The sequence below is a fragment of the Polyodon spathula genome, chromosome 30 (genome assembly GCF_017654505.1).
Source record: "Polyodon spathula isolate WHYD16114869_AA chromosome 30, ASM1765450v1, whole genome shotgun sequence".
NCBI lineage: Eukaryota > Metazoa > Chordata > Actinopteri > Acipenseriformes > Polyodontidae > Polyodon > Polyodon spathula.
Genome location: NC_054563.1, coordinates 1,834,981 through 1,847,753, shown reverse-complemented (window position 1 = coordinate 1,847,753; position 12,773 = coordinate 1,834,981). Strand labels below are relative to the sequence as shown.

The 12,773-nt window shown below is 42.8% G+C and overlaps 1 protein-coding gene across 9 annotated transcripts in view; it reads left to right on the top strand.

Moving 5' to 3' along the window:
- LOC121302758 (MAP7 domain-containing protein 2-like) overlaps window positions 1–12,773 on the top strand; it is a 34,542-nt gene that overhangs the window by 3,502 nt on the left and 18,267 nt on the right. For 8 of the 9 annotated variants that reach the window (XM_041232930.1, XM_041232934.1, XM_041232933.1 and 5 more), the window contains exons 2-4: window positions 4,381–4,512; window positions 6,006–6,083; window positions 8,726–8,889. In XM_041232930.1, coding sequence (XP_041088864.1) covers window positions 4,381–4,512; window positions 6,006–6,083; window positions 8,726–8,889 — 374 coding nt within the window. Of the gene's footprint in view, window positions 1–4,380; window positions 4,513–6,005; window positions 6,084–8,725; window positions 8,890–10,137; window positions 10,225–12,773 lie in introns of those variants that run through there. The other variant, XM_041232936.1, reaches the window with a different exon arrangement.

Genomic DNA, 12,773 nt, shown 5'->3' with positions numbered 1-12,773 from the left:
GCTTGTCATTTTTGGCCAATAGATTTTTAATAGTTTCCCTTCTGTTTTATATGAACAGAACTATTTGAATTTGATCTGCAGTATATTTAGTTAAAGGGGGTGGCGATCTCTCCCTGGTAAAGATTATTGGTTTGTAAATGTTTGTTAATGAGATAAACATGAACCTTGTTCTTTAATCAAGCTGCTGCAGTCTTTACAATGCTCTGCTTCTCAATGTGTAAAGAGATAGTTGACGTGGTTTGTGTCTGAAAACCAAACTGAATGACAAAATAAGTTGGTATCCTCTGAGAAACTGCACAGAATATAAAGGTCTAGCATGGTTGTTTTTATAACAGTATCACTTTATTAGGAGTACCCAGGGTCGGGGTCAATTCTTTTTTCCTTTTTTTTTTTCAATTCCAATTCCTTTTTAAATACAATTCCCAATTCCAATTCCAGTCCTGTCAAAGGAATTCCTGTGCAGGATTTGGAATTGGAGTCTGAATTGATTAAAAATGAATTAGGATTGGGATTGATCCTAACCCTGCATGTACCCCACAGTACAAGAAACAAACAGGTTCTTTAAGGGTTACATTTGTATCCCCTTTGAAAGTTTCTACAAAGATTTAAGTGTGTGGTATTGAAAATGACATGCTTTGTTGGATATTCAGTCAAGGCAGGCTTTAGCCAGACAAGCAGACAGTGAAAGCAGGTCTACACTGTGTGAGCATACTTGCATATGTTCACAGTTTTGCAAACATCTAGTAACCCTCTTGTACAATTGTGATTTCTTGCGCACAAGTTATCGAGTATGTTATAATCTCAAGGAGGGTGTTTGACTGTCTGTCTCGCGGTCCATGTGTCAGTGTTGCATTTCCCAAAATAACTGAGAGAAACCAGAGGATATTGCCAAAGCACTTCCTATTCCATCAAACCCTATGAGAAATGGGTTTATGAACGGACTGGTTTGTTCTTGCCTTAAGGTACATAGTGTCTCGACGCATCTTCCCGTCTGTGGGATATTTGCACACAGCACTTCTATCTTTTTATATAAAGCAGGTTTTTGTGCCTGCACCTCGACCGCTCTCTTCTTCAGATGCTCAGATTACTCCTTGCAGGCAGGGAGGTTTCAATCACAAAGAATCAGCCCTCTTGTCAGGTTGAATTATACCTCTGCACAGCCGACTTCATTATCCTGATCATGTGCATGTACTGTGCTGTAGTGCAGGCCGGTGTGCTTGCCTGTTTTATTTGAAATCTCGCAGGATATTTTATACTGAGAAAAGGTTGGGACCTCCGGTTTGGTTTTAAACATGAAGCATGTCAACACACTTCTAAATTCTAGTTTATTTTAAGTAATGAAATGGCATTGTAATCCGTGTTTAGCATGTCTATGTTTTAATAGTAACCCTTTAACAATAGCTATTCATTGGCCAGCTGTGTGCTGTACAGCCATGTTTAGGTTGAGACTCTTAGTTGTTCTGCATCAGGCTGCTGAAGTCGTGAGAATCTTTTAGAGTTGCCAGAGCATGCCACACTTTTAGTGTGGCAGAAAAAGTGTGGCTGGTAAGAGGTAAGATCTGCCAGTATTGTTTGCCCAGGTTGATTTGGGTTTGACTGCACTTCACTGGCTCTCTGCGAGGAATGCAGCCGAACCAGACTCCAGTTACCGCTCCAGTCTTTGATGTGCGCGTGACACATGCCTGGAGTTTATTTCCTCGGGGTGAGAGAACACGCAGCCCACAATAAAGGGAAAATGAAAGTCTCTCCTGTTGTCAATGAAGCTCAAAGTCTGCCGCATGAAGCCTGAGGATGAGTGTTTCTAGCATTCCTATAACTGCATTGCTCGCTGCCTTTCAAAACACGTGCGTGCTGCTGCTGCAAAAAGAAACTGGCACTGTCTTTAAACAAGCACAAAATCGAATTTAAAACAAGAATGTGAAGCATGCTGTCTCACTCTCGCGTCGGCATTCTAGACGATGCTGCTGAACCAGTTCAATCACATTGTGGTGGTGTAGTCCGTCACTTAGAGGAAGAAGTAATGCAGTCAAGTGGATTGGCTTCAGCTCTTCATAATGACTGGAGAATGTGTTTGGAGGGTGGGGGAGAGACAGGCCAATGGGTCCTTTTTGCAGTGGCGTGTAATCTCTGCTCTTTGTTTTCACTAGAGATATATCTTGTCAAGGCATAATTTAAGACCTCCGCTGCATCTCCGTTTGAACTATTCCAGTTTTTAGAGAGAGTTTAATTTGATACCCCACACACCTGTTGTACAGGTAATGCACCATTGACTTAAAGGAAAACCTGCACTGGCTCAAATTGCTATTCAATGGGTAACCTTAAATATGATTTTACAGTTCTCCAAATGTCTACAGAACCGCTAGTCATCCCACTGTGGTGAAACTTAGTAAACTTTAGCTGCGAATCTAGGTGTGGAGGAATTGTACATTTCTATATAGATATGCCTGCATTTATACATTTTTATACAAAAGCAAGAAATTGAAAATCAGAAAACGGAGCATTTCAAATTGCTTAGTTTGTTGATCCCACTGCACTGTACGGCACATGCTCTTCCTATTGATTGCCCCAGTGTAAGGGGTAGCTGTGTTGAATTGAATCTGGCTCTTTCTTCTCGGATTCCAGTCCAGGTTTGCTTTTCGCGTGTTGCTGCAGAAACGATTCCTTTGGCGTGCAACGCCGAAGCCGCTTTGATTTCCGCTTTGCAGCTTTACATAACATTCTGCATCCCGGCTCTTCACAGTGAACCCCAGAGCTGATTCTGTGCAATATCTTCAACCAGAGTGCTGGAACTGGAGCGCACACTGTGTGCAGTGTAATAACAGAGCAGGGCAAGGGCTCTCGTTTTATAAAGGTGTAGGCTCTAAACTAAGGATTTTAATCTGTTAAAGTTTAATCGTTTTTCAACTCATAAATCTTTAGAATTATTCCAAAATGTTTAACCACTGTCAGGCATGTCTGTCTAATATAGAGGACAGCTGTAGTGTGTATACAGTCGGATGTGTGCCGTTATTTATTCAGTATTTAAGTGTTTTCCTTAAACACGCATGTGGTTTCATCCACTGTAATGCATCATAAAGTAACAGCACTTGATATAATCTGCTTCTCATGGTGACCTTGGTTGATTGGTTGTAAGAATTAATAGTTGCACCTATTTTAAACATGTTCACATTTAAACACTGTAGCTTCAAATCCCCATTAGCATGTTTCTTTAATAATTAGGGATGTAAAAGTGTTCTGAGCGTTAAACATTTAGAACTGCACATGTAGTTTTGTAGAGATAAAAATGTAGTTTTGATTGGTTGCAGAGATTCCTAATAGGCTTGACTTGTTTTAATCGTAAAACTTCAACGGAAATGAACATCCCTACTCGTCGAACCCACAACGCCCCCCTCGTCTCATTTAGCAGAAATCCTCTGTAGTCTGATATAATCTTGCACTGGTAAATGTTCTCTGGATTATCACTGCTCCTCAATCCAGTGCATTTAAACCCTTTCTCTGTGCTTGAAACCCTACGGCCAAGCGCCACCATCCTCACTGAAACTGGAAGGGAGAGAGGGAGCAATATCCGGTGGCAATCTGTGGATTAGCTGCCAATGAACCCAGCATTGTGCAAGCTAATAACAAACTCTCCATATCTAAAGGGCAAGGGAGAGGCGGAAATAGGGTTTATTTGAATTAGCAAGCTCTGTTGGTTCATTTTATGAGGTGGTGTGTGTTGTTCTACTGTGTGTTGTTGACTGAGGGTCTGGAATCGCTCAACTGTCCTATGAGTTTAGATGGCCCCAATGGCCTCCTCTCATTCCCAGTTTTGATAAGATTCTTCTGTAATGCTTTACAAAGGGATTTAAGAGGATGAAGGTTTTCTTTTAAAAATCGCGACGTCGGCCCCTAAGCAATGATTTTCTTTTAGCCGTGTTTTTGTTAAATCAGTCCACTGCGAGTCGACAGGGATTGAATTGAGATGCTTGGGAATCCATGGCTTGGGTAACATTTTCAATGGAGGCAGCTTAATTTAACAAAGGGCTGGTTGCATGATATATGTTCTGTGTTGCTGTGCTGTTGATTTTTATCTCTAACATGTATTTGTATTCGTTTGAGTCTTGCAAAGTGCCGGATTCTTACAAAGATGCTTTGGGACTTTGAGCCGCCGTTAGAGCTTCCCACATCTTCAGCAGACAGACAGTGCCGGTGCTGGATGTGCAGAGTGCTTTTGAAACTCAGACCCTGGAGCACACACATGCAATGGCTTGCAGTCTGCCAGGGGTTTCCAAGACGTGCTCCGTGTTTCAGAAACAAAGTCTTTCTGTGAAACAAAAGTGCAAAGCGTGTGGCTGGATTTCCACCTACCTCTTTTGTTCTTCTTTTTTTTCCTTGCTACAGAAGTGATGGTGCAGCCCAGAGTAGAGGAGAGGAAGCTCCAGATGAACGGCCATGCCTCCCCGGTGCGTCTACCTGCGAACGGCAGCAGCAACAGCAGCAGCAGCAACAACAGCGGCCCTGCAGATAAACCAAGTGCGTTCCAGCAAACTGCCTGCCCAAAACCAAAGGGATCTTGATGGAGATTTTGGCTTTGATTGTTTTTCTTCATTGCAAGCTTTTCAGTGTTGGTTTGGGTTGCTCTTTCTTTTTTTCTTATTAAATCAACAAAAGGCACTGATATAAACCTTGTGAACGTCTTCAGGTCAGGACTTTGTAGGCGTCTGTCTGTCTCTATGTCAGACTCTCTTGCATACAGTGGATGATGGTCGTGGTGATGTCACTGATAGTTCTGATTTTCTATGGTCGCCCTGGGTATTGGGTGTATTAAACTGACATGCTTGCTTACTTTATTAAGCTCCAGAAACAGTGCTGTATTGTATTTAAACCGGTTTGTTTTATTTAATCATGCATGCCTCCTGCACTTAAATAAATAATGAAATGAAGGGCAGAGTAACAAGGAAACATGGAAAATACTGGTCATGGTATATGGAAGAAGGTTATTACACAGTGTGTGGAGCATAATAAACACATGCACAATTCTATAGGACACCCCTCATTATCAGTGTGAATCTGCTTGTGATTGAGACGTTATTGGCAGCTGAGAGCCCTCTGGGTTGCATGTTACAGTCTGTTGGTAATGTCAGACCAGGCAGCCTGTGCCTGGTGAATCCCCCTTTGTCTCGTTCAGTGGTGGCACAACATGAAGGCATTCCCAGTGGCAGGGAGGGCATGACCAGCAAGGGAAAGCTGCTATGGGAGAGAGTCAATCAACAATGACTGTGCCACTTTGTGACTCGCCACCTTTCCCTGTTTTACTCAGCTGTTCAATTAAACTAGTCATCGTTTAAGAAAGCCTCTAACACAGCACGTTAGCAGAGGACTAGCAGGTATATATACAGCGGTGGCCAAAAGTATGGCATGCCCTGGAATTTATGGATTGAGACATAATACAAATAAAACAACTATATGAACACAATTTAACAGCATGTAATCCAAGAAACTACAAAATGATATTGCAGAAAGTTTACTGGAAGCCATAATACTAGTACAGTATTTCATGTGAGATTTCGAAATGTCACATTTTTCTGTGTCAGTTTTTCATGAAGTATATGGGAAACTACAGTGTGTATGTAATTCAATATGTTGACGTAACCTTATTCAACAGGTTTCATTCAACCTTAAGAAGTAGACTGTTAAATCTGCACTGTGATGCAAAACTTTTGGCCCCTTTGCAGATGCTGTACACTGTGATGCAACCATCACGGGAAGTCTTAGTCTTGGTGTAATACTTTTTTTGCGTCCAGTTTTAAGAAACGGTTACTTTTTTCCCAGGGGACTGACAATGACACTGGACCTTTTTGTGTTTGCTTGTATGTGTTTGTTTTATTGCACTGCTTTTTATTGGTAAACATCCCTTTGTGTTTGCTCGTATGTGTTTGTTTTATTGCAATGGTTCAATGCTTACACTGTTTCTGCTGAGATATTCACCCCTGTGTGTTTCTTTTTTTTATCATTTTCTTTTTCAGTTTTAGAAGGATTTTTAAAAACAGATGACAGGATGCGGTTAGCCAAAGAAAGAAGAGAAGAGCGGGAAAAAACTCTTGGTAATTATTGTTATTTTTTAAATGCGTGTGTGAAATACTTGAGGAGGTTTTCATGTGGCACACAGTCCTCCAGTAGCCTCCAGCATGAAGGACAGCCTCATGTTTGAGTGAAGTCGTGTTCAATGTTTGTTTATATCTGTATGCAGAAATAATGAGATGCAGGTGTCTTCATGACTTGGGTTATATATGTGTGTGTGTGTGTGTGTGTGTGTGTGTGTGTGTGTGTGTGTGTGTGTGTGTGTGTGTGTAATTATATACACACACACACACACACATCTATACAATTATTTTGTATTGTCTCTGTTTTTTATAGCTTTTTTTTTTTTTTCAAATACAGTATTTAAGTGAGCCTTGGATTGATGTATTATTACTGTGTATAATTGTGCAGCTCATTGATATTCAGCTGCCCACTGTAAATACAGTTGTATTGTATAGAAGTAGGATTGATGCCAGGGATGGAAATGAGAGCACGAGTGGAGAGCACATCCACCCAGTCCATGTGTTACTACGAGCTTGATGAGCCACGGCGTACAGGGATCAAGCTCAGGTGTGTCTTATCAAACTCATAGGAAAATCAGGACTGGGTCAAACTGCTGTGCAATATGGGTCTTATTTCTGTTCTTGATTGGTGCACAAGAAAATGATTCAGATAAACAAACAATGCAGCTACACAGCTTGAGGGTGGTGTAGCATCGTTATGAGAAGCAGTTTGGATCCATTATTTCATGGTTGTAATACCATGTGACTCAAATACATAGTGACATGGAGGGCTCTATTCTCTCTGCAATACAATACTGTAATATTTGTGTACCAGCTTTCGCAAAGGCATTAGCATCACTTAATGGCAAAGTGCAGACCCTATCATTTTGTTCTCAAACCTAATTGCTGTTGTCAGCACAGTCGGGGTTTGTGATGTGAAGCAAAGCAGACTGCTGCCGACTTCAGATGCAAACAGAATAACGAGACGTGCTGGAATCCCCGGGGGTCTTTGACTGGACTCTGCAGCAGTTTCATCCACACTGATGGGGGAAGGGGAGAATGATCAGCATGTAGGAAACACAGGGGTGTTTAACCTGACCTTTTAAAATGAAGAATGGATCAGTAAAGTCTCATCTTGGGGGAATAATGTATAGACCTGTTTGCAAGGGAGAGACAAGTGGTTAGTTTGTTAATTTTTAATGCTCAATTTATGGCATAACAATATTTCCAGAGGGGGGGGACTGCAGCGCACAGAGTAATTGGTGGCAGAGTCAAGCGTATGACGTTGCAAGTGAACTCCAGCAATCCTTCAAGCATTCCTCGCGGGCGGGCAGGGGGCTTTCCGCCTGACTGACCTTCATCAGTACGAGTTTATCAGAACCGATTCAGTTCCTTGAAGCTGTATGTGAATCTGGACCAGTTACAGAGTTTCCTAAATTGAAGATGATGCATTAAATTTAGCTCTCAAAATAATCTAGTTTGACCCAAAATATAGCAGGATAATGGCCGAGCTGAAGGATGAGTTGAGGTGCTGTCAGTATTTGCTACGCCCGGGCAAGGTTGTAAACGGCAAAAATCATACTAAAGATGCAGAATCTGAAAACTGCTTCTGAGCTTCTTTGCTCGTGTGCCTTAGTTTCTGTACGTTTGTTTTTTACACAAACTAAAAACCTTTCTATAAAACATATAAGCCTTGGTAAGTACAGTAAATCACTGCAGAATTGAATATTGTGTATTGGATGCTCAGTAAAAAGCACACATGACCTTGCGTCAAAAGGTCATTTGTTCTGTCCGCATTAAATAAAGCCACTCTAGTGTGATTCAATGTCATACTGATAATAAAGTGCCGTGCCCTCCTCCAGTCGGAATGTTTCCCCCTTTACACCTTTTAACACAGGTTTCATGTAACGGATGAGATTAACTGGGGAACACTCCACTCCACAGCTGTATGTGTCTACAGTGTATTCACTCGCACACATGCCTTGTGTAAGTATACACACCCACACTCAAACTCACCCAGGCACATCCTGCCTGTATATATTGTGTAGGGTGTAGATCTGACAGCCTCTGGATGTGCTGCTTTTTGCTCATTCTCTTTGGGTGTGCCTGATTGAACCTGACTAGTCAGTTTACGATGATAACAAACTGTGTTCTCAAGCATAGGCTAAGTTAGAAAAAAATGCATTGTCTTTGCACTGTGTTTGTTGGTTTTTTGCATTGCCTGTCTTGGTATGATCATAGTACATAGAACTGCCTCGTTCAAGCTAAACACGATTTGCCACACTGGTGATTTGCCACTCTGGCTTTCACTCGCTGTGTTTATTTCTTGCCCAGAAGTACTCGGCGTTCAGAGATGGCAATAAGACTACCATTGCATAGCAGTTTGGTCCATTCCTGGTTTTACTGTGAGTTTAATATCACACATCTGAGTTTATTATTACCTATATACTGGGGCTACCGAAGCTCGTAGTGAAACTGCTTTGCAATAGGAGTCTTTTTCCCAGCCCTGGAGTTGTTTTCTGAATTGCTGCTTGTTGCTCGTGGCAGCGTCGCCAGTAACGCATGAGTTTCTCTGACTGTCGCTGGCACTCTAGTACTGGGGCCCATCTTTCTTCAGCAGTCCCCACCCTGGCAGTGAATTTCACCCTGTGTTTGTGTCCCAGTGGCCCGGGAACAGCAAATCCAGCAGAAGGAGAAGCGAGCGCAGCTGCAGTACGAGAGGCAGATGGAGGAGCGCTGGCGCAGGCTGGAGGAGCAGCGGCAGAAGGAGGAGCTGCGCAGGGCTGCGGTCGAGGAGAAGAGGAGGCAGAGGCTTGAGGAGGAGAAGGTGAGTAGAGGAGCTCTCTGCCAGGACAGCAAAGGGTTCGTGAAAATGTTACCGGTACATTGGACTCGCAGCTGCAAGGTGTGCTGTTCTCAAGAGAGGCTGTACAGAGATCAATAACACCCGGTAGCAGGGAGCAGATTCACCTCTCACGGGCGGGTCGTGATTGATACAATTCCTAACCACTGATGACAGAAGATTGTGACGCAGATTGATGAGAGCCGTGCAGTGTAGTCAAATTATAGGTGAGGGACAGCTCAAGCCACGCATACAAGTGCAATAGACGGCATGGTAAATAATAACCCGTCAGTAATACAAGCTGTGTGCGAGGCTTATTGTAATTGTAATATGTTAATATTGATACATCACACTACTGTAGGTCTCCTGCTTTTTCTCTTTTGTTATGTCGTGTTCCTAAACGGTGTATTTCAGCTAGCGGGGGTATTGCTGACTGCTGCAATGCCTAAACTCCAGTTTGCTTCAGTAAACTGGATGTTTTGTACAATTCTTTCTGTCCTGTGGTTATCAGACACAGTCTTCTGCCACCTAGAGGTCTCAAATAGTTACTGTTGGCGATGCACTAACCCCTAGGCACATACAGCATATGCTGTGCTTTTTTTTCCTGCAAGTTTAAAAATAGGATTTATGGGAAATGAAGCCAAACCTGACTGGTTTCACAGATGCCGGTTTGCACTAATCTTAGAGTAGCAAATGTTACCTTTGATAAGTACAGTAGTCCAAGACGAGTGCTTGTGGGGGGAAAGCCAGTGAAGGACTTCTTTTGAAACTGCAAGTCAAATGACTCTAATCAACTGTGAACATGAGCTCAAGAATATTAATGAGTATTTCAGTTTAGAATATACAATGCATGTTCTATACACTTTATACATTGCTCTGTACAATGTTGTTGGTTTTTCTTTTTGGAAACAGATTTAAAACATGCTGTATGGAAATTGACTCCTCCTTTTACTCTCTCACCCTCCTCCCACACGTGCAGAATGAATGATTTAACTCAGTCCTGAGGGGTGACCTAAAGCAGGGGATTACAGGGGGCCGTGTGCCTCGAAACCCTTTGAAGAACTGAAGCACATCAGAATGACTGTGGCTTCTCAGTCTGGTATAGACAGCCAGGGTCCAGTAGAGAGCAGCTGGACACACTGCAGCGAGAGATTAGCATGTGATCGGAGAGCCTTGATGCGCAGGGCCTGTGTGTGCTGTGCTTGTCGATAGTGATGCATAAACCTCCAGACCTCTCTGGAAATTAGATTTGACTCTCCCGGGAGCGGTTACAAATAGAAAGTGATGGATTTCTAAATCTGAGAAAGTCAGGATCAAGAGGTTAGTCTGTTTTTAATTTTTGTTTTAAATGGAAAAACTACCATGAGCAGCCCTCCATTGGAGTGCTGTTTAAATACACTACAGCATTAGTGTGTGTGTGTGAGGAACATTTAGAATCCATATTGAATAAGCTACCTCTCACTGCACACATTCTACTGTATAAACACTACAGCTGGCCTCTATTTCTTATGAATTTCATAAGGGCTGGGGGGACAAACAAAACACAAATATTCACCTCGTTCCTGTTGTACACCATTGCACTATGAGCCGTATTTTGCGCTGCTTATTTTGCGTTTCGCTCTGGGATCCTTGACTAAGTCACGGGTTTACTGGGTGCTTCTGCAGTAGTTGCTGAAGTGATTATTTTACTGAGTATTTTTTGGTTTCTTCCAGTTTTAGACGCGCTTCATTTCATGCCGTAGTGTGCCGCAACAACTGCTACTGCGGAACAATGGGATTGCTCTGAAAGGTTGTGATTGGGCAGAAAACACAATAATTGCAAGAGAAATCAAGATGCAGATGTGTGTATGTGTGTGTGTCCCAGCAAGAACTCCTTTCAAGACCTATGCTAGCAGTCGACTGCAGCTGTTTAGAGGAGTACTTCAAGGAGCACTGTGCTCTTCGGGTTAGTCTGCTTGCTTTCACATTCGTTCACTTGTTATTCATTGGTTTGCTCATGCAGTCTCCCTGGGGCTGTTTGGACTCTGATTGATGTCTGGTGTCCCGTGGCTCTGAGGGGATGGGTCCTCAGTGTGTGTTTCCAGGAGTGCTCAGTCCGTAGGCATGTAGAAAGGAATACCTGACCCTGGAGCTGAACTGCAAGCATTTCTAATCCCTGCATTGTGATTGGCAAGGTGCACCCTGTATGATCAGGAACAGCAACAGAACTTACTAGAAAACGCACGCAGACACACACATGCACAGGCATGCACACACACACAGACACGCATGCACACTCTGACACGTGCACACACAGACGCATGCACAGACACATGCACAGATATGTACACATGCACAGGCATGCACGCACACTCTCTGACACGCATGTGCAGACACGCACAGACATGCACACAGACAGACACATACATGCACAGACACGTACACACTGACACACACACACACGGACACATGCATGGATGTTAAACAGGGAGGAAGTGCAATATTAAAATGTATATAGTATTACAAGGAAGCGTGATGTACCCAGGTTCACGCACTGCTCAAGGAGTGGCACCAAGACTTTGACTGACGCTTCGTTAAGGCCTGACCTATAGGGACATTATTAATGCATTGCATGATATCTGATTTGTTGTAATCCAGATATTATATATCCTGTGCCTGGTGCCATTCCAGTGGCACTGTCTTAATTAACGTATTCTGTCCTGTGGGCGTTGCTTTGTTGCCCTTCTCCCCACGTAGACTTTTAAACAAAGGAAAGCGAATGCATCTTCCTCGAAACTGGTTTGATCGTTACGTTTTCTTTTTCTTTCTCTAGATAATATCATCATCTACAGTAATTGCTGAATTATGTTAATGAACGTGGTCCCTGCATTTTTTTTATTTTTCACAAGCCAGAGGGAATGCAGTGACACATTAAAAAAATAAAAAAGATTAATAAACTGAGTCTTGGCATTGCTGTGTGTTACAATGCTGAGCTGATGCTCTATAGCTGCTCATTTTAATGTTCTGCTCATATGGGTTTTGACAGTGGCCCCAGGGGCATATTCGTATTGCACCCCAGTGTTCCACATGGCTTTTTCTGGGACAGTACCAAATTTCCGCGCTCTACCTCGGCTATATAAGCCACTGCATTATATTTGTCACTAAACCGCTCTCTAAAAGCTATCGCAAAGTCTTCAATGAGTAACAGCCCTTGTTTTAGCAAATTTAAATAGAAACCTGGCCTGGTAAATATACAGCAGAGATCTATCTATTGAATGAAATTGACAATGATGCCAGTCATTGGGTCACAAGGGGTCACGAGAACTCAAATCTAGCACAAGCAGGGCACTTAAAGGTTAAACCAAGAAAAAAATAAAAAAACCAAAAAAAAGAAAACAGAATATTGGACCATCTTCAGAAAGCTTTAACTTGTTGTTTACATAATGGATGACACCAAACCATCATGCACACTACACTGTATTTGTCGACTTCAACTACGCTCTTAGTTCCAACCTAGATAGGGATATACATATAACTACGTGTCTTGGAGAAAGTCAAATATGCCTCATCTGTCTCCTAATTGAAATCAAATGAACACGCTCAAAGTTGTGGACAAAGTGATGGTTTGTGACGCAGCACCCTGGCTTTCCAAGCCTGCTTTAAATACAGTACTCTGAGCGCTGGGGTTTGTGCATGCAGACAGAGTGCTTTTTCAATCAGCCAGCCCTGCCTGCATGGGGAGCTGCTGCTGCTGCTGCTGTTGTAATCTGTCGCAGTGCCTGGCTGGAGGCAGCAGGGCTGGTGCAGGATTTCCCAGCCCTGGTACTGGGGCTGGCAGTGCTCACCCTGGGTACTGTTTCTAATTGTCCCTCAGATATGTGTTTGCATTG